Genomic DNA, 21757 nt, shown 5'->3' with positions numbered 1-21757 from the left:
AAAGAGTTATTCCACGTAGAGCTCAACCAGCTCCGGTCTGGAACCTGAACATTGTTCTTAAAAGGCTTATGGGTCCACCATTTGAACCTATGCATTCTCGCACTTTTCAATTTCTATCATGGAAAGTTGCTTTCTTGGTAGCAATTACTTCCCTGAGAAGAGTTAGAGAAACTCAAGCATTCACTTTAGAAGAACCTTTCTTTCAAATTAACAAACACAAAATAGTAATTTAGACAAGTCCAAAATTTCTATCCAAAGTGGTTTCACCATTTCACATCAATCAGTCTGTGGAATTGCCAGTCTTCTTTCGACAGCCAGATTCAGTTGCTAAAAGAGCTCTGCACACTCTTGATGTCAAAAGAGCTGTCATGTATTATATAGACAGAACAAATGATTTCAGAAAATCTAAACAGCTTTTTGTGGCTTTTCAACAGCCTCATTTATAAAACAAGGGTTAGCCAGATGGATAGTAAAGTGTATTCAAACTTGCTATCTTAAAGCTAAAAGGCAACTAGTAGTAACTCCTAAAGCACGTTCTACTAGAAAGAAAGGAGCTTCAATTGCATTCTTAGGAAATATACCAATGGCAGACATATGCAAAGCAACCATATGGTCTACACCACAAACATTTACTAAACACTACTGTGTGGATGTGCTGTCTCACCAACAAGCAATTGTTGGTCAAGCAGTGCTTAAAACACTATTTCAAACTGCCCCAATTTTTACAGGCTAGACACCGCTTATTTTAGGAGGGGACTGCTTTTCAGACTATGCAAAGCATGTGTATCTGCAGCTACACAGGCCGTCAAACGGAAAATGTCACTTACAGTGTACATCGGTTTGTGGCATGTAGTTCTGCAGATTCAGACTAGCCCGATGTGCAGTTTATTTGAGTAAGTAACTGGAGACTAGTAGACTGACAATTTAAGACGTATTGAGGTCTGTGTATGTAGTAAAGGAGAAGTGTTGAGTGTTTTGGTCCTGATGAAGCGTTGTTGGATCCATATGGACCCTTGAAATGCGAAACATGTTGACCCATCCAAATGGGGTGTAAGGTAGTTTCCTCTCTTGATTGAGAGAGTGAATGAGCATTATCTCTACTTTCACTCTTTTGATTTTAACTTTTGGCCAAGACCCTTCCTTGATCAAATACATTTATGGTGATGTGCTAGGTTTTTAGACAATTTTATTCTTCTTTTGCTTTCCTATCCTTAATGTGCCTGTAGGTGGGCATTGTTCTCTATACCTCTTACCATGGCACAGAGATATTGGGAAAAGATCTCCAGCAAAGAGCCCCCTCTACGGGGTGCCCGCCAGACATTGCAGAGCCGGTCTGACGAGGAGCATGCCCGATGATGAAGCATGACATCCAATTGGATGTGTGAAGGCATTTGCTTCTAGCAAGAGGGTTGCCCTGTGTCGTTCTACATTTCTTTTTTCCTTTTGGAACAGTTTATCTTATTTTTGAGAGCCTCAGAAGGGCCAGCAGAAGCAGTCATAGTCCCCTCAAGAGGCAGAGAGGTCCAACTCAGACCCACCACCTGTGCTGGAGAACCTTCGCAAGTCCAGAGGACAGCAGATCCCAGCAACTGGTTGTCTTTGCCTTAGGTGCCTGCGGATGCAAGGGAGTGGCTCCTTCAGTCCAAGGGAGATTCCTTCTTGCTTCTTTGGGGCAGTTGAACTCTTGCCGACCCCAGAGGATGCACAGCTGTGGAAATGTTGCAAGTTGAGGACAGGAGCCACGGAAACAATGTTGATAGGAGAGGTTGTCTCTGTGTTGCAGTCTTGTTCGGTTCCTGTGGAGTCCAGCAGTGGTTCCAGTGGCCAGGAGCAGAAGATGTCTTTGCAGAGAGGTCCTGGTGGAGTTATGCACGATGAATGTGGGGTCCCACCTGCAAGGCAGTCCCTAAATAGCCCAGAAAGGGTCTTGGTCACGCTGAGGTGACCACCTATCAGAGGGGGTCACTGACGTTCAGCTCCCTAGCCTGACCAGTCAGATGCTCCCAGGGACCTCTGCACATCTTGTTTCCAAGATGGCAGAATCAAGTGGCCACCTGGAGGTACTATGGGCACCACCGCTAGGGTGGTGATGGACTGGGGAGTGGTCACTCCCCTTTACTTTGTGCAGTTTCATGCCAGAGTGGGGACCCAGGGTCCCCAGGCTGGTGCAAACCGGAATATGCAAATGTGCCCTTAAAGCAAACCAGTGGCGTGCGGAAACTATCCCTCCCTATCCCAGTAACACATTTCCAAGGGAGAGGAGGTTGCATCCACTCTCCCACAGGAAATTCTTTGTTCTGCCTTCCCCTGCTTGAGCTGGTCAAGAAGCAGAAGGGCAGAATCCTGTTTGAGGGGCTGTAGCAGCGTGTGCTATTCACAGAACCTGGAAGACTGGTATGAACACTATTGGGGAGGGTCCTCTATGGAGCCCCAGAGTGCATGGAATCATGCCACTAATACTGGCACCAGTATTGGGATATGATTCAGACATGTTTGAAACCAAACATGCCTAGGTTAGTAATTACCATTATGTAGCTGGACCACAGGTACATAAAAAAAATGGCTTCCCCGCACTCTTGAAGTCCAAGGAATTGGAATTGGAGTTCATAGGGGCACCTCTGCTCATGCTGCCCTTTGGGCTGGAAGGGCCTACCCTACGGGTGACTTACAGTGACCTAGTGTAGTGACCAGCATTGAAAGGGTGCATGTTCCTTTTTCGCGCAGGCTGCATGGATGCATAATACATAATATACTAGGGACTTACAGGGGTTTACCAGTATGCCAGTTGTGGGGTGTCAGAAATACCAAAGTAACTGAATTTGGGGGAGAGAGCACAATCACTGGGGCCTGGTTAGCAGGATCCCAGTGAAAACAGTCTAAGCACACTGACATCAGGCAATAAGTGGGGGTCACCATGCCAGAAAGAGGAGTCTTTCGTACACCTGTCTTCCTCAAGGTATGAAGATATGATTTGAATGACCCCCTCACTGTCCAGATGTGTGCCTAGATATGTGCACTTATTACTGTGCAACAGCCATTCCCCATTTGTGTCATCTGCCACAACCAGCCTTTTTCTTCTTGCTGACCGTGACTGTGATTGTTTTCTTTTGATTTATTTCAAGACTATTTCTGACGGTGTAGTTGGCTGGAGGCCAATTCTGGTTTGATTTAGCAGCACAAAATCATCTGCATACAGCAGATGTCATGTGCTAACCTCCCCCTGCCCACCCTCTCTGCTTGGGAGGATGACATTTGGCTCTGTCATCCTCTGACCTGTCAGCGAAGTACAAGTTGAAAAGCTTAGGGACGAGAACCCAACATTGTTTTAGGCCCAAGTATGTAGGGATTCTCCTTATGATGTGTGTACTGTCCCCCCAGTTTGACCTGGACCCAAGTATAGGTATACAGCTGCACCATTGCCCTCAATAAATCGGATTCAAGCCCCAGTCTTGAAGTTTGCGCCACAGCACGTTTCTTGGAACGCTGTCAAATGCAGTTTTGAAATCGATAAAACAGAAGTAGAGAGTGGAGCCCTCTTGTAGACTGTTGCGTATTAGCGCCGGCACCATCAGATTTGTTGTTGTGCTGCAGGAATCTCTGAAGCTGCACTGATTTCTGGGGATGATCATTGCATCTTATGCCTAGGCTTTCAAGTCATTCTGCAAGAGGCTAGCAAATAATTTGGTATCATTGTCAATGAGTGTTACGAGGTAGTAATTGCAGGGCTCAGCTTTAAAACTTCCCTTGAAGATTGGAAGAATGATGGATCCCTCCAAGAATCAGGGGTACAGGATGTTGCCAGGCAGAGTCTGAATAATGGGGACCTTTCCTCAGCCCACCACGAGGGTTCAGGGGCAAAGAGGGCTGTTGAAAGACCATTATGGCTGGGAGCGCCATCTTTCCGAATGCTGGACAATTTGAGTCTTATTCGATCTTTTGACATGCTGGTTGAACAGGTTGTTAAAATTGCATTGCCAGGATATACCCCTGGCAGGTAACAGATGTCATTTCTAGCCTTTCCCATGTCATCTGATGTGCCATCTGCCACAACCAGCCTTTTTCTTCTTGCTGACCGTGACTGTGATTGTTTTCTTTTGATTTATTTCAAGACTATTTCTGACGGTGTAGTTGGCTGGAGGCCGATTCTGGTTTGATTCATCAGATGACATGGGAAAGGCTAGAAATGACATCTGTTACCTGCCAGAGGTATATCCTGGCAATGCAATTTTAACAACCTATTCAACCAGCATGTCAAAAGATCGAATAAGACTCAAATTGTCCAGCATTCGGAAAGATGGCGCTCCCAGCCATAATGGTCTTATCATTCTGCCGTTTACAAATCTAAAGCCGAGCTCTTCACAGTTCATCATGAAGACTTCAGCCAATCTGCTATTGCTGGTTTTTGCAGGCACAGTTTGTGAGGGAATGTCACATGCTAAGTCCAGATCATTGACTTTATTTCCTGGTTGGGCCTATTGCACAGGACTAGACTAGGTAAAAATAGTAACCATGTGTGGACTACATTGACTCTATTTTGACTTCACATGGTCATTTATCTGGCTCATTTCAGTCAGTTGCCTTAGACCCACCCACACAAGTGAGACCTTATTTTGTTTGTAGTAGTGTGGGGACACTGGGTGATGGGAGTTTTGCTGTTCTCTGCAAATTCCCGAACTTTCAGGGCCATATGTATGAATACTTTTTCCCATAGACACAGAATGGGTAAAAACCTTTGCTACATCTGGCCCTTATTCTCTGAAACTGAAAATTCTGTTGCTCTTTTACCCAGTGCTTGACCTGTGCAGAGTGTTCTGGTTAAGAAAAAGTGGTGGAATCCATGCAAGTTACACCACTAAAAACTCTTCTTTGTTCTTAGTATTTAGAAATGCGTTGGGTTGGTAGGTTTCACTATGTGCTCAATAAACCTGAATCAGCCATTATAGTGCTGAGGAACGCTGATTCGGCCTCCTTGCTGGGGTACCAATGTGTATGTCTGTGCCTTACGGAGGAACTTGCACTTAAATTTTTCTTATAAGCCTACGGAAACAAAATATAAACAGTGTCTGGTCTCCTCAACGCAAGGGGGATGTGTGTACGTGTCTGCGTGCCTGCACTACAGCAGGATTTTTCCCTAGGAAAACAAAAGTCCACATAGCATCAGGGCTCTTTGATGGACACAAGCATGTCTCTCTGACTGCTCTCCACTTAGGAGCCTGGTGCTATTTGAATGTCTTTGTTTTTGGACAAGTGCAAAATTTAAGCAGTGTCTGGGCTTTTTGCTCTGGTGCAGATGTATGTGTACTCTAGTGAGGAGTCTGACACTGTGTCTGCACCCAAGTGATAAGTCAGGCACTGTTGTGATTTATTAATATGGCAAGATGAAATTAAAAAAATCTAACATCTGGTTCCTTGCTGGGTGCAAAACTGTTTGTCTTCGCCACAGAAAAGGAGTCACATTGTGTTTTTTAGGCTAAAGAAATCCATAAACCATTAAACTCCATGCTGGGGCACAGACATATAGCTCCTTCTTCTCCCAGTGTTTCTCTTGGATAGAGAAGCAGTGGGAGACAAAGGAGTTATCTGAAATTGAATCAGGAAGTTGGAATTAGGAGGGGAGGAACTAAGAACCATCCTAGCACATCTGCTTCCTGTCCCCTCGTCCTGTTTTTTATCTTCTATTGGTGATGTGGCATTCAGAGCAGTAGATACTGCCCACTAAATTACAATGGAAACACCCCTGCCTTTCTTAGGGATTTGTGAATTCTGATGTGAGCCAGCAAGGTGGGGCTATGCAGCTCCACTTTGACTTCGTATCACCAATATCACAACAGGAAGTTGCAGGCCTGAGAACTCGAGTAGCCAAGAAACTGATATTAGTGAGCAGGGTGGCACTTTATTGTGGCTCCTATCCATCACTTCTGGGGCAGAATAAAGCCTACATTGAACACATGGTGCCTCCTAGTGGCACGCAAGACCACTGCTATGAAAAGCTTTCGGATCCACTAGAAAGAGCATTACCTAGGCTAACTAACTTGTATGTTTTTTGCATTCCATACACAGATTAATGAACTACCTTACAAAATCGATAGATGGCACCCTACCCCGGTACGCCTTCATGAATATAACAGGGCAAAACTAAACACTTGCTGGAGAGGATTTGGTGAACACATATTATGTAATTGCCCTCAGAATCATTTAGCATGAGATTGTCCAGGAAATTCAGGCTATAGCTGGAGTGGACCTGGTGAGGTGCCTGCCAATGACCACATTAGGGGACCCTTCTGAAGCTGTATGTTCATGCTGCACGGGTTAAAGAGGACAATTATATTCTTATTGTAGGCCGCTAAGGAGGCAATCGTAGCATTCTGCGTTAGTTTGTGGCTTTTGAAACTGTGTTCACTACTAAATATGAACCAGAAAAGAACAATCAAACATTCCATTATCAGGCCACATGGGAGTGGCAGAGATGGAGTTTACTTGGGGCACAGAAGTTGAGTGATGATTGCATGTGTTGAAAATGTAATAAAATGTTATCAACTTGTGACTCCTGAATAGCCTCAATTTGCAAAGTTGTTACTGGATTGTCGTTTTTCCATTTACCTGTGACTCGAGAGGTTGTAATAGCAACACAAAATACGAAATACACACATGTACAATGCACAAATAAATGTGGAGCTAACACTTTTGTTGTTGTGAAGCTGTGGTCTGCATCATAAAGGGGCCCTATTACAGACATTCCTGTGGGCGATATTCTCTACTTTTTTTTATTACGTTTTTAAAGGAAAACCTTCTTTCTTGAAAGATAGAAAATAAGTGGCAAGAAGTATACTTCATGTGTAACTTTAACTGTTGCAGATGGAAAACACTTGTTATAGATGAATAATTTGTATTCTTGACAGGAAATCATCGATATTGAATAAAAAAGCAAAGCCACAAAAACAAACATTTTCCCTACTTGTCCAAATGCTATAGTACTTTCTTTAGGTTTTTCTTCATAGTTCCTTAAAATTAATGGTCAGACCTCTATTTAAGTTAGTATGTGTTGTATCCGATGAGAGCTGGTGTTTACATACTTTGTTCCACATCCATCTGTGAAGAGGTCACGTTTCATACACACAGTGAATCAAATACATTAAAATCAGTTCTTTTTTTGTGATTATGCATGCAGAGAAGGCCTAAAAAGGGAAAAATATTATTTACCTAGGCTTACTTCTTCTATGTGATCCACATATCTACCATCCTCACTGGACTCAAAGGGGGAAGGGGGCAATTGATCTAGTTTACCGTGAGGGAAAGACCAACCTTATTAAGTTGTGTTTAAGTGTCTCAGTCTGGGATATTTGATTAGAGAATCTGTTGAAATTGTTAACCTCATTGTAAACCTTTTGTTATATTTTGATATCTTGTTAATAGGCTAAGGAAAGTATGGCAAAGAAGAAAATGCGTTGTCAAAAATGGAATCCTTACCATATCTCATGCAACTGTAAGTTTAAAAATAGTGCTTCTGTGAGTTTACGTGTATTGGTATCTTGTGTACACCCTCTGCACCAAAACTCAGAATTGTATAAAATGTTCATTATTATTGTCAGGGTTGGGTTCTGTATTCTTTTTGTTATTTTTCTTGATGCATTCATTTTATTTTGGGGGGTAGGGCAAGGGTATGGTCTGCTTGTCAGCATTATAAACAAATCTGCCAATTCCTCTATATTCTGATTCACATTTTACACCTATTTTGTTTGTCTGAGGGTTTTTCTCACCTAAAGTTTTATATTTTTCGCTAGATTAGGCTAATGTTTCATCCATCCTTGAAGCATTGTAGACTGACACTGTTACCTGCTGAAAACAATTGCAGTATGTGCTTCAAGTTTCCTATTTAAATGGATCCTATTGATAGATAAGTAGCTTGTCACATCCTAAAGTATATTTAGACGTTGTAGCTTGTTTAGCCAATATGTTTTGGCACAGGTGCAGATACTCATATTACACTTTGGCTAACAGTGGGGCGAAGAGAATGGTGTTTTTGTCTGCCTTTTTTTTTTTATTAGAAAGGGATCCATTGTAGGGTATATGTTCATATCTGTACGCACCCCCCACAAGGCTACTGGTATTCTACTAGAACAAGATCTGCACGCATGTTGTAGGACTGTGGTCTAAACTTAGGCAGCATCATACTGTCAAACATATCTGGATCATGAATGGTGTCCAGATAGCTGTTAAAGGTTGAAATAGTATGACTGTTGTGTCTCAACTTAAGTTTATGTTGCAAGAATCAGCTGTCTGGGTATACAGCCACTTCTGCATTATTTTTTGTCAAAACTGTTTTTACTAGGTTTTCAAAGACAAAGCTCAATATGGCCCTCAAAGGGAGGTTGCACAGTACAGCTATGGGTAGATATAGTACATCACAGTGTTTCATACAAAACCATGTCCTCTACATACTGAGGAATGCAGTGTTAAATGCTATAGCAATACAATCATATGATCATCAATTAAACCGGTGTCCTGTTATAAAAATTGTAAACAGAAACAATGATGAATAAGTAAACATATATGAACATTTCCAGGTGAATGGATTGTGTCATTCGGTCTATTAACATTCTTAGTGCATACATGCCTACAGTTTAGAACTGAACAGGTGTAGGGCTCTTACCCACGAGGAACAGGTCATCAGGGGTAGACCCCTTGAGAGGTATTTCACCACTGGACCTCATGAATATTCAAAGTTTTAAAATTTGTCTCTGAAAATATCCGCCAACCTTTCCATCGTTAACACTTGCCACAGCCTTGCATGCTATTCAGACAGCGCAGGGGCCTCCTCCTTCCTCCAGGCTGCTGCAATTGTCAATTTTGCCGCCCCTAGATTTTGTTTGATATTCCAGAGAGTCATCTCTGAGGCCTAGAAGTGCTGATTCCGGAGTCGATTGGATAGTTTAGTATTTCCTTGATATGGGCCAATATGGTCGAATCACAGGGCAATTTCACCAAATGTGGCGAAAGTCACCTAACAGACCCCAATCTCTCCAACAAAGATTTGACGTGTCTGGTAATACTGTTTCATCTTGGTGGGATAAACATACCAGTCGTAAACTATCTTATAGTGTGTCTCTCTCTTGCCCAGGGAGTGGTTGTGTTTCAATATGTCCCTTCAAAGTGTTTTCCATTACCCCTTTGGTATTTCTTTCCCCAGAGTGTTTTCCCAGAAGGTGTTGAGGAGAGTTTTGTGTGGATAATAGTAATGAGTACAGAAAGGGGATAGGGCCTCTGGAGGTTCGAGAGTTCTTTGCAGACTTTTCAATTGGTGTGAGTTTTCTGGTGGCCGCCTCGCAGACCTCTGGTTGTAATGCCCAGTGCCTTAGTTGGAGTAGTCCAAAGCTGGGAGTTGGTGATCCCTCCAACAATGGTCAAAGGTTAGCATATCCCACTTATGGAAAAAATCTGATAAAGTGAGGCAGCCCCGTTCCCTCCAAGCATCGAATGTGCCCGGTAGGGCGGCTGGCGGAAGTGCTTGATTGAAATGTCAGAGGGGTTGGGGGGATGTTGTCCATGCTCCTGATCGACTCTGATTGAGACAACTAACCGCAGATTCCATACTTTAGAATTCTCCCCAGGCACTGGATCTGGAAAACATTTTCAGCAGTACCTCTGCACGTCCATAGAGGGCTTTGTGCGACTCCGTATCGACGCCATCCTCCCCCAACTCGCTGACGTCAGTTTCTTCTTTACCGCGCAGCAACGCGGATCCGGAGAAGCGGTTACCTCTGGCCCTGTGCTTGACAAATGTCGGTCATGAACCTCCACTCTGTTTGTGGTGCTTAGGCACCCAACACGATATCGAAGATTGTGACGCCTGTCAGCAGTTGAGTCCTATGGTGTTGTGGGAGAGGTGGATGAAGATCCTGGCGGCACGGCTGCTGCAGTTCTCACAGGAGTCTTGTACGCGTTGTAGTCCTTCTTTCTCCACAGCTCTTCCTAGTGACCGTTCTAGGAGTCGCTTGCGTCTGGCTACTTCGACATCTCCATATCCCGCAACATCTCATGGTAAGCGGCGCCCACAGTTGAAGTCGCATCCTCTTCCAGCTTCGCCGCCCCCATGCGGCTTCTTCAGTTCCTCTGAGGACGAGTCTGCGCAGGAGTCGACCCAGTGTCTCCCGCTGTATCCCAGCGCTGGGGTGACTCTGGCCCAGGTGCAGGACTATTACTCGTCCTAGCATGCTGTTTTTGGGCCTACTTTTCCCTCTGGAGTGCCATCGGGCCTTAAGGAGGTAGCGGGTGCCCTGACGGGCTCCTCACTGACTGCTTCGTCCTCTGGGCCTGGTGGGCCCCTCGAATCCAGAGTCGGATCTGCTCCTGTCTCTTCACTTACGGCTCCAATTTTGGTGTCCAGTTCTAACTTGCCGACTTCGGTAGTGGTGGCACCTTTGACTTCGCTCAGTTCCCTGATTGTTGTGACCCTGGAGTCTGACGACGCCACTTCCAGTGTCGAGGTCACTCCCCAACGTTGGTCGACTCCATCACTGGAAGCGGCGCCGTTGGAGTTGGTAATTCTTCAATCTGCGCTTCTGTCTTCTGGGGCTCACCCTTCCGTTCTTCCATCGGAGGGGTCCGGTGTACATTTGGAGCCTCTTAATTCCGATACCATTCCACTTCAGGCTAGCGGCTTAGACTCATTGCCGGCTTCCAGCCTCCTGTCATCCCCTGGGTTGGCTTCAGAGGCTAGTTCTACTCTTGGAGGTAAGTTAAAGCATGTGTTGGAAGTGTTACACTTACAACTTCCTACTGTGCAATTGTCCACAGACCGTTTGCTTGATGTCTTACATCCTTACCAATCTTCTGTGGAGCCGGTCCTTCCTTATTGTGAGACTCTTTAGATATCCTCTGGGGAATTTGGACCCAACCGTTTTTTTGTCTCCCTGTGGAGCACTCTATCTCAAATAGACAAAGGCCAGCCCCGGAGAATCCATTTAGCCTCTGGTGGTATCCAACTACTCAAAGCTTTGTGGTGCAGACTGCTTTGGCTGCACACAGTTTTACACAGGTTCTTCCTGTCCCACCAGAGTGAGAAGCCAGACAGCTGAACTCTTCCTGTAGGTGGTTTTTCCCTTCATCTAGTTCTGCATTGTGTTCAGTCAATACTTACTGTGTCCTTGCTCGCTTTCCAATGTTTTGTGGGACTCAGTAGGGCACATTTGGCCTTCTCTACCTGACGAGGCTAAAAATGCTCTAGCGCCTTTTGTACAGGATGGTCAGCAGGCTGCCAAGCTTAGTATCAGTTGTGGTATGGATACCACAGGTTCTGTTGGAAGGATTATGGCTTCTAAGGTAGCGCTTCGACAAAGGGCATGGTTGCGTTCCTCCAATTTCTTAGAATCTGTGCAAGCATCTTAACTTGATATGCCTTTTGATGGCTCCTCCCTTTTTAGCGCACATGCCGACTCCGCTTTACACCGCTCTAGGAGGTTCTATCCTTGTGTTGGAGTCGTATTCCCTGCTCTTCTGAGCTACTGGTGTAGGCTTTGGCCATCCTTTTATACTTATCTGTTCCTTACTGGGAACTTGCTCAGTGCTTCTTATGGCACCTTGTGTCAATAAGAATTCTACTGCTGTTTTAAAAAAAAAATTATTTATATATTTTTTCATACAGATGTCCCTTCCCATTGGTCAGTGAAAGATAGTTTTCTGCCTCTTTTCCTTGGTTTGCTTCCATTGGAACTGTTGGTACCTCTTCGATTCCAAGTACCCCTCTTCTGGCTATTATATGCTATAAGTAGGGAGCACAATCTGTCACCATTATAAGGCACTACTTTCTAAACCTTGGATTTGTTTTTACATGTTCTGTCGTCTGACCTTGTGCCATATTCATTTATTCTTCTTCATGGCCATCTTCGTCGTCCTTCTGACCCGGTCATGGAGGCAGTCCCCTTGTTGCTGCTATCTATATGCCTTGGTGGGTACTTGAGGTACTTACACCTTATTCCAGGTATCCCCTATTAGTGTAGTGTAGGCAGTGTCTAGAAGCCAGGCTTTCTAGAGGTAGCTGTGAATGAGCAGTCAAGGCTTATCTAGGAGACATGCAAAGCTCATGCAATACCACTGTAGTCACACAGCACTTACACACATGAAAGAAAACACTCAGTGTTACAAAGATAAAGGTAGTTTATTTTAGTGACACAATACCAGAAAGTACTAGAGAGGCAACCCTCCAATAGGAGGTAAGTAAACACACTAAATATGGACACTAGTTATCAGCAATAGGCATAGAAAGCGATAGAAAATAGTGCAAATGCAAGTAGACAATAATGACCCTGGGGGAGCCCAAACCATATACTTAAAAATTGGAATGCGAACACAGGACCCCCATCTAGGTAAGTGGAATGTGTAGAGGGGAGCTGGGGGGTACTAGGAAACCCCAAAGGTAAGTACCACAGTGCCCCCTAGCAACCAGGAGTATAGAAGAAAATTACTAGATTTTCCCCAAACAACTCAAAAGGAAGAAAATAAAATGCAATATCCAGACAAGACTGCAAGAAACCAGCAGTGGATTCCTGAAGAGGAAGATCTGTGGAAGAAGGGGACCAAGTCCAGAAGTCACAGAAGAGCCCAGGAGGAGTAGGAGCTCCTACCCAGCTGTTGATGCAGGAGTTGGTCGACGGTGAGACGAAGACGGTCAGGAATGCTGTCCTGGAGCAGGTAAAGAGTTCCTGGAGGATGCAGTCGACATCCCATGCCGGATGGATGATTGCAGTTGGTCAGTGGCATGGAAAAGCCACCAACCAGTCTTGGCAAAGGCAGAAGTCTTGGTGAAGCACAAAGTGGAGTTGCTAGGGACCAACAAGGTCGAGGAGGACTCAATCCACGGGTGGAGTCCGAGGGGGACTCTCAGCAAGGCAGAGAGTCCAAAGAAGAAGAGGCAGCCCCCACAGGAGACCCCCTGGATGAGGAACCAGGAGTCGCAGGGAAGCCTACGCAGCACAACTGGAGAAGGGTCCCATGCTGCAGGAGGAGCACGCAGAGGGCTGTGCAACGCAGGAAGGATTGCTAGGGACTGGGGCTACCCAGAGCCTGAACATCCCTTGGAGGAGTTGCCTTGGTAGCTGCAAGAGACGCAGTGCACAGGGGTACTGTCCAGCGTAGGAACGCAAGGGCTTACCTCCACCAAAGTTGGATTGCTGGCAGAAAGGACCAAGAGGACTACTCCAGACTACCACCTGTGATGCAGGATCCACGCAGCTCAGGATGAGAGGAGATCCATGGAGCTGGTCATCGTTGCAGTTGACTCGCCTCGCTTGATGGACTGGATGCTCCCGGACTAACATTCAGGGTCACGAATTCGGACTTATCAGGGCCCTCACGTCACCCTCTTCTCGACCACTGGATTATCGAACACTCGCATTGGTCATACCCAGGACTGACCACCGTCCGTATTTTACTTCAACTTACTGTTTTCCTCTGCCCCTGGCCGGACTGGCCCAGCCTTGATAAAGTCACTTGTGTGACGAAACACGTGTTGGCTGTTTCCTGTAAGACGACACAAACCTACACCTGTGAATAAAGACTTTACCAAAACACCAACCCGGAATCATCGCTTTACTCCTCGCCTTTGGACTCACAATACTTGGGCTATACTTTCGTCCCAGAAACGTTGATGAACTCTTACCTCTCTGTGTGCCTTGGTCTACCTGTATTCATCGTTGCAGTTGGTGCCTGCAGATGCAGGGAAGTGACTCCTTCACTCCAAGGGAGATTCCTTCTTCCTTCTTGTGTAGATTGAAGACTTGCTGCCCCCAGAGGATGCACAGCCGGTGAAATGTTGCAGAAGCTGGAAAGAGCTGTGGAAACAAGGTTCCAAGCAGAGTCTTCATCGTGGATACAGATTGTCGGTTCCTGGAGGGTCCAGTCACGGTTCTAGTAGCTAGAAGTTGAAGTAGAGATTGCAGAGGAATCCTGCTGGAATCTTTCAAGCCGAATCTGAGGACCCACTTAGGAGAGAGACCCTAAATAGCCCTGAAAGGGGGGGTTGGTCACCTAGCCAGGTGACCACCTATCAGGAGGGGGCTCTGCCATCACCTGCCTGACCTGGCCACTCAGATGCTCCCAGGGGTCCCTGCCAACCTTGGATTCAAGATGGCACAACCCAGGGACCCTCTGGAGGACCTCTAAGCATCGCCCCTGGGGTGGTGATGGACAGGGGAGTGATCACTCTCCTTTCCGTTGTCCAGTTTCACACTGGAGCAGGGACTGGAGGTCCCTGAACTGATGTAGACAGGTTTATGCACGGAGGGTACCAAATGTACCCTTCAAAGCATACCAAGGGCAGAAACCTGTCTGAGGGGCGGCAGCAGCTTGGGCTGCCCAAAAACCCCAAGAAGGCTGGTAGGAGCAATGCTGGGGTCCTCTAAGGAGCTCCCAGAGAGCATGGAATCATACTTCCAATACTGGCAACAGTTTTGGGCTATGTTTCCAACATGTTTGGTTTGGAGTTACGATTATGTAGCTGGACATAGGTAGTGACCTATGTCCAGTACACTCACACGCATAAAATGACGTCTCTGTACTCACAAAGTCCATGAAAAATGGTAGTCATTCAAACACACTGACAACAGGCAGAAAATGAGGGTAACCATTTCAAGAAAGAGGGTACTTTCCTACTCTCCCTTATGTATATATATATATGTTCGGTGGCATGTGTAGCTGCAGATACACATGCTGTGCATAGTCCGCCGTCTGGTGTTGGGTCGGAGTGTTACAAGCTGTTTTTCTTCGAAGAAGTCTTTTCGAGTCACGAGACCGAGGGACTCCTCCTACTTTGGTTCCATTGCGCATGGGCGTCGACTCCATGTTAGATTGTTTTTTTTCCGCCATCGGGTTCGGACGTGTTCCTTTTCGCTCCGTGTTTCGGGTCGGAAAGTTAGTCAGAATCAACGGAAAATTTGTCGGTATTGTTTCGTTCGGTATCGGGTTAGATTAGAGTCGACACCGAATCCAGAAGAGCTCCGGTAGCCCTTCGGGGTAATTTCGATCCCCCGTCGGGGCCTGGTCGGCCCGACCGCGTGCAACATCAAGACTGATGGAACGGACCCCGTTCCGATTCTGTCCTAAATGCCACAGTAAATATCCCTATACAGACCAACATTTGGTCTGTAACTTGTGCCTGTCACCCGAGCACAAAGAAGAGACGTGTGAAGCCTGTCGAGCGTTTCGGTCGAGAAAAACGCTCCGAGACCGAAGAGCCAGAAGGTTACAGATGACGTCCACGCCGACAGGACAACAAAGGTTCGAGGAAGAGGGAGAAGAAGAAGCATTCTCCATCCACGAATCAGATTCGGAAGAATTCGACGTCGAAGAAACCGTGAGTAAGACGTCGAAACAAACATCACAGGGGAAAACAGACAAAGCCCAGGGGACGCCACTTCCGACAGGCCATGGCTCAACCCATAAAGTAGGTGACCGTCCATCGGCACCGAAGAAGGGCGAGACGGTGCAGAGATCGTCCGACTCAGGTCGAGACACAGGCACGCAGCAATCTCGGGACCGAGAAGGTGCCGCGGAAAAGGGTCGACACCGAGATAGCGGCACCGAAGCTGCTCGACACAGAGATAGCGGCACCGAAGATGGTCGACACCGAGAGGGTGCGACGCCGAAAAAGAGGAAAATCTCGTCGGAGCCGAAAATAACAAAAGGCACGGTTTCGGTGCCAAAACGCCCAGCAACCGAACCGAAAGCCAGTTCCTACTCAGAGGAAAAATCACTGTCCTCCCAACTTCAAAAACACAGGTTTGAGGAGGAATTACAAACAACAGCTGTAGATCACACGCAACAGCGGATCTTTATACAAAGTGGTACAGGGAAGATCAGCACCCTTCCCCCAATCAGAAGAAAAAGGAAACTAGATTTCCAACAACAAGAAACAACACCACAAGCAAAATTGGTGAAGAAGGTAACTCCACCACCCTCTCCACCACCGGCACCTCCTATCTCACCGGCACAGACTCCATCACAATCACCAGCTCATACCACCATGAGCCAAGATGACCAGGACGCATGGGATCTCTATGACGCCCCAGTATCGGACAATAGCCCTGAGTCGTACCCCACTAAGCCCTCACCACCTGAGGACAGTACAGCGTATGCTCAGGTAGTGGCTAGGGCAGCAGAGTTTCATAACGTATCGCTACATTCAGAGCCTATCGAGGATGACTTCCTTTTTAACACTCTGTCCTCCAACCATAGCAATTATCAAAGCCTTCCTACGCTCCCTGGAATGCTAAGGCACGCTAAACAAATCTTTAAGGAGCCAGTTAAAAGTAGAGCAAAAACCCCAAGGGTGGAGAAGAAATACAAGGCACCACCCACAGACCCTGCTTTTATTACATCACAACTGACACCAGATTCAGTTGTCGTAGGAGCAGCTCGTAAAAGAGCCAACTCGCACACATCAGGCGACGCACCACCTCCAGACAAGGAGAGCCGAAAGTTTGATGCAGCCGGGAAAAGGGTTGCAGTACAAGCTGCAAATCAGTGGCGCATCGCCAACTCGCAGGCACTCCCAGCGCGATATGACAGAGCCCATTGGGACGAGATGCAGCATCTCATCGAACACCTCCCAAAAGAATTCCAAAAACGGGCAAAACAAGTGGTTGAAGAGGGACAGAACATTTCCAACAACCAAATCCGTTCTTCTATGGATGCAGCAGATACAGCTGCAAGAACAATAAATACTGCTGTAACAATAAGGAGGCACGCATGGCTGCGCGCATCCGGCTTCAAACCCGAGATACAGCAGGCAGTGCTTAATATGCCGTTCAATGAACAACAATTGTTTGGCCCAGAAGTGGACACTGCAATTGAAAAATTAAAGAAAGACACTGATACAGCTAAAGCCATGGGCGCACTCTATTCCCCGCAGGGCAGAGGCACATTTGGCACATTTCGTAAAACCACTTTCAGAGGAGGGTTTCGAGGTCAAGCCACACAAGCCAGCACCTCACAAACAACACCGCCTACCTACCAGGGACAATACCAAAGGGGAGGCTTTCGAGGCCAATACAGAGGGGGCCAATTCCCAAGAAACCGGGGAAAATTTCAAGGTCCGAAAACCCCTCAAAACAAGCAGTGACTCACAGGTCACTCAACCCCTTCACACAACACCAGTGGGGGGAAGACTAAGCCAGTTCTACAAATCTTGGGAGGAAATAACAACAGACACTTGGGTCTTAGCAATTATCCAACATGGTTATTGCATAGAATTTCTCCAACTCCCTCCAAACGTCCCACCGAAAACACACAATATGTCAAAACAGCATTTAGACCTTCTAGGACTAGAAGTTCAGGCATTACTGCAAAAAGACGCAATAGAATTAGTACCAGGTCCACAAAAGAACACAGGAGTTTACTCACTGTACTTTCTAATACCCAAAAAAGACAAAACTCTAAGACCAATATTAGATCTCAGAACACTAAACACCTACATCAAATCAGACCACTTTCACATGGTGACATTACAAGACGTAATCCCACTGCTGAAACAGCAAGACTACATGACAACATTAGATCTAAAGGATGCGTATTTCCATATACCGATACATCCCTCGCACAGGAAATACCTAAGGTTCGTATTCAAAGGAATACACTACCAATTCAAAGTGTTGCCATTCGGAATAACAACAGCGCCAAGAGTCTTTACAAAGTGTCTAGCAGTAGTAGCTGCACACATCAGAAGGCAGCAAATGCACGTGTTCCCGTACCTAGACGATTGGCTAATCAAGACCAACTCGCTAACAAAGTGTTCACACCACACAGATTATGTTATACAAACCCTTTACAAGCTGGGTTTCTCCATCAACTATGCAAAGTCACACCTTGTGCCGTGTCAAACACAGCAATACTTAGGAGCGACAATCAACACAACAAAAGGGATAGCCACTCCAAGTCCACAAAGGGTTCAAAATTTTCACAAGGTGATACAAGCCATGTATCCAAATCAAAAGATACATGCAAAAATGGTATTAAAACTCCTAGGCATGATGTCCTCATGCATAGCCATTGTCCCAAACGCAAGATTGCACATGCGGCCCTTACAACAGTGCCTAGCATCACAATGGTCACATGCACAGGGTCAACTTCTAGATCTGGTGTTGATAGACCGCCAAACATACATCTCGCTTCTATGGTGGAACAGTACAAATTTAAACAAAGGGCGGCCTGTCCAAGACCCAGTGCCACAATACGTGATAACAACAGATGCTTCCATGACAGGGTGGGGAGCACACCTCAATCAACACAGCATCCAAGGACAATGGGACGTACATCAAAGAAAGTTACATATAAATCACCTAGAACTGTTAGCAGTATTTCTAGCATTGAAAGCATTCCAACCCATGATATCCCACAAATACATTCTTGTCAAAACAGACAACATGACGACAATGTATTATTTAAACAAACAGGGGGGGACACACTCGACACAGTTGTGTCTCCTAACACAAAAAATATGGCATTGGGCAATTCACAACCACATTCGACTAGTAGCACAATTTATTCCAGGGATCCAGAACCAGCTAGCAGACAATCTCTCTCGGGATCACCAACAGGTCCACGAATGGGAAATTCACCCCCAAATCCTGAACAATTACTTCCAAATTTGGGGAACACCTCAAATAGATCTATTTGCAACAAAAGAAAACGCAAAATGCCAAAACTTCGCATCCAGGTACCCACACCGGCAATCCCAAGGCAATGCTCTATGGATGAATTGGTCAGGGATATTTGCGTATGCTTTTCCCCCTCTCTCTCTCCTTCCATATCTGGTAAACAGATTGAGTCAAAACAAACTCAAACTCATACTGATAGCACCAACATGGGCAAGACAACCTTGGTATACCACACTACTAGAACTGTCAGTAGTACCTCATGTCAAACTACCCAACAGGCCAGATCAGTTAACACAACACAAACAACAGATCAGGCATCCAAACCCTGCATCGCTGAATCTAGCAATTTGGCTCCTGAAATCCTAGAATTTGGACACTTGAACCTCACACAAGAATGTATGGAGGTCATAAAACAAGCTAGAAGGCCATCCACTAAACACTGCTATGCAAGTAAATGGAAAAGATTTGTTTGTTACTGCCATAATAATCAAGTCCAACCATTGCATGCATCTCCAAAAGATGTAGTAGCATATTTACTACATCTACAAAAAGCAAATCTAGCTTTTAATTCCATAAAAATACATCTCGCAGCAATATCTGCTTACCTGCAGATTACTCATTCAACTTCCCTATTTAGAATACCGGTCATTAAAGCGTTTATGGAGGGCCTAAAGAGAATAATACCACCAAGGACACCACCTGTTCCTTCATGGAACCTCAACATTGTCTTGACAAGGCTCATGGGTCCACCTTTCGAACCCATGCATTCTTGTGAAATGCAATACTTAACGTGGAAAGTTGCATTTCTCATTGCCATTACATCTCTAAGAAGAGTGAGTGAAATTCAGGCATTTACTATACAAGAACCATTTATTCAAATACACAAAAATAAGGTAGTTCTAAGAACCAACCCAAAATTCTTACCAAAGGTCATCTCACCGTTCCACTTAAATCAAACAGTAGAATTGCCAGTGTTCTTTCCACAGCCAGACTCAATAGCTGAAAGAGCACTACATACATTAGACATCAAAAGAGCACTAATGTACTACATTGACAGAACAAAACTAATTAGGAAAACAAAACAACTATTTATTGCATTTCAAAAACCTCATACAGGAAATCCAATATCAAAACAAGGTATAGCTAGATGGATAGTTAGGTGCATCCAAACCTGCTATCTTAAAGCAAAGAGACAGCTGCCTATTACACCAAAGGCACACTCAACCAGAAAGAAAGGTGCTACCATGGCCTTTCTAGGAAATATTCCAATGAACGAAATATGTAAGGCAGGAACATGGTCTACGCCTCACACATTTACTAAACACTACTGTGTAGACGTGTTATCTGCACAACAAGCCACAGTAGGTCAAGCTGTACTAAGAACTTTATTTCAAACTACTTCCACTCCTACAGGCTGAACCATCGCTTTTTGGGGAGATAACTGCTTACTAGTCTATGCACAGCATGTGTATCTGCAGCTACACATGCCACCGAACGGAAAATGTCACTTAACCAGTGTACATCTGTTCGTGGCATTAGTCGCTGCAGATTCACATGCGCCCACCCGCCTCCCCGGGAGCCTGTAGCCGTTTGGAAGTAATCTTCAACATTTGTACATTTGTAAATATATTACTTTAACATTCATTTTGTACATACTTAGTCATTCCATTGCATGGGCACTATTACTAACATACACAACTCCAACCTCACCCTCTGTGGGGAAAACAATCTAACATGGAGTCGACGCCCATGCGCAATGGAACCAAAGTAGGAGGAGTCCCTCGGTCTCGTGACTTGAAAAGACTTCTTCGAAGAAAAACAACTTGTAACACTCCGACCCAACACCAGACGGCGGACTATGCACAGCATGTGAATCTGCAGCGACTAATGCCACGAACAGATGTACACTGGGTAAGTGACATTTTCCATATATATATATAGATATCTGTATATATATATATAGATATATACATATACAACATATTTAGGGACGCATCCATGTCTTTACATCCATGCCTGTGGGTTTTTAAGCAAGTATCGGCCAGATATCCTCATTTAACCATTGTATGTCATGCATATGGCAAACCTTTGGTGTCTTCTGTGGACTCTCTCTCTCCCAGTTCTGTTACACTTATCCACAGGTTTCCCCTTTGGGTATTCCTGGAGATGTTTGAGTTACTCTCCATTCTAGCGTTAAGCTTCCTGTTTCTTGTAGGTTTTGCCCATGCATCCTGGTGGAAGCAGCATTTTATGCATTGCTTCCCTTTTTTCATTTCCTCTTGGCTTACCCTTGATGGGTGTACCATTCCTATTAACTCAGTGACTGTTAAGGTGCTTTTGCCCTTTACTCCTTTAGCTCCTACTTGGGGAACTTTGTTATTTCCCCTGTTGTTATTTTCTTAAAATATTTTGTGGGTCATTCACTCTCTTCGGGTGAGATGAATGCTCCTTCTCACCTTTGTCCCTCTTATGTCTGGTCTACTGCTCCTTTAGTTAGATTGGTTGTTTATTACAGACTTGGGATGGATGTGTTCGCAGACCCTCCTCTTGGGTTGATATTGTTTTGGTATTGAATTCTAAGGTAAGGAATCTGCGGCTAGTTGTCTCTACCAGATGAACAAGTACTTACCTTTGGTAACGCCTTATCTGGTTGAGACAGACTAGCAGCTGATTGTTTAAAGACCCACCCATCCTCACCGCTCTGCAAACTGTTTTATCTTACTTCAGTCTCACTTTCTTGACATTCTGTTACCAAGTTTTTTACTTTAGTAGTTGTGAAATCAAATTTACATCTCTATTGTGATAAACTGTTTCATTACCAGCTTCTATAGTGGCTCCGTGTTGATCGGATTCTAGTCACAGAAGAAACTGACTTCAGCGCGTCAAGGGAGGGATTATATGGACTATGTCGATGTCCCATCTGGAGGATGACGTCGATACGGAGTCCAATGACGCCCTCTACTGACGCGCGGAGGTAGTGCTAAATTTATTTTCCCAGATCCAGTTTGGTGCCTAGGGAGAATTCTAAGGTAAGAATCTGGGGACAGGCCGTTTTTGGTTTCCATTATGGGTCCCAAATTACTCTCCCCATCACCGCCCTATCTATATGG

General features: G+C 45.3%; 1 protein-coding gene across 6 annotated transcripts in view; it reads left to right on the top strand.

Annotated features, from left to right (window-relative positions):
* Positions 1 to 21757, top strand: part of ASAP1 (ArfGAP with SH3 domain, ankyrin repeat and PH domain 1) — a 1537410-nt gene that overhangs the window by 733998 nt on the left and 781655 nt on the right. For all 6 annotated transcript variants that reach the window (XM_069220757.1, XM_069220758.1, XM_069220756.1 and 3 more), the window contains one exon: positions 7414 to 7483. In XM_069220757.1, the coding sequence (XP_069076858.1) occupies positions 7414 to 7483 (70 nt within the window). The remainder of the gene's footprint in view (positions 1 to 7413; positions 7484 to 21757) is intronic.

This window comes from Pleurodeles waltl, chromosome 2_2 (assembly GCF_031143425.1).
Source record: "Pleurodeles waltl isolate 20211129_DDA chromosome 2_2, aPleWal1.hap1.20221129, whole genome shotgun sequence".
NCBI classification, from domain to species: domain Eukaryota; kingdom Metazoa; phylum Chordata; class Amphibia; order Caudata; family Salamandridae; genus Pleurodeles; species Pleurodeles waltl.
The sequence above is the reverse complement of the archived record's forward strand: the minus strand, read 5'-3'. Positions and strand labels throughout refer to the sequence as shown.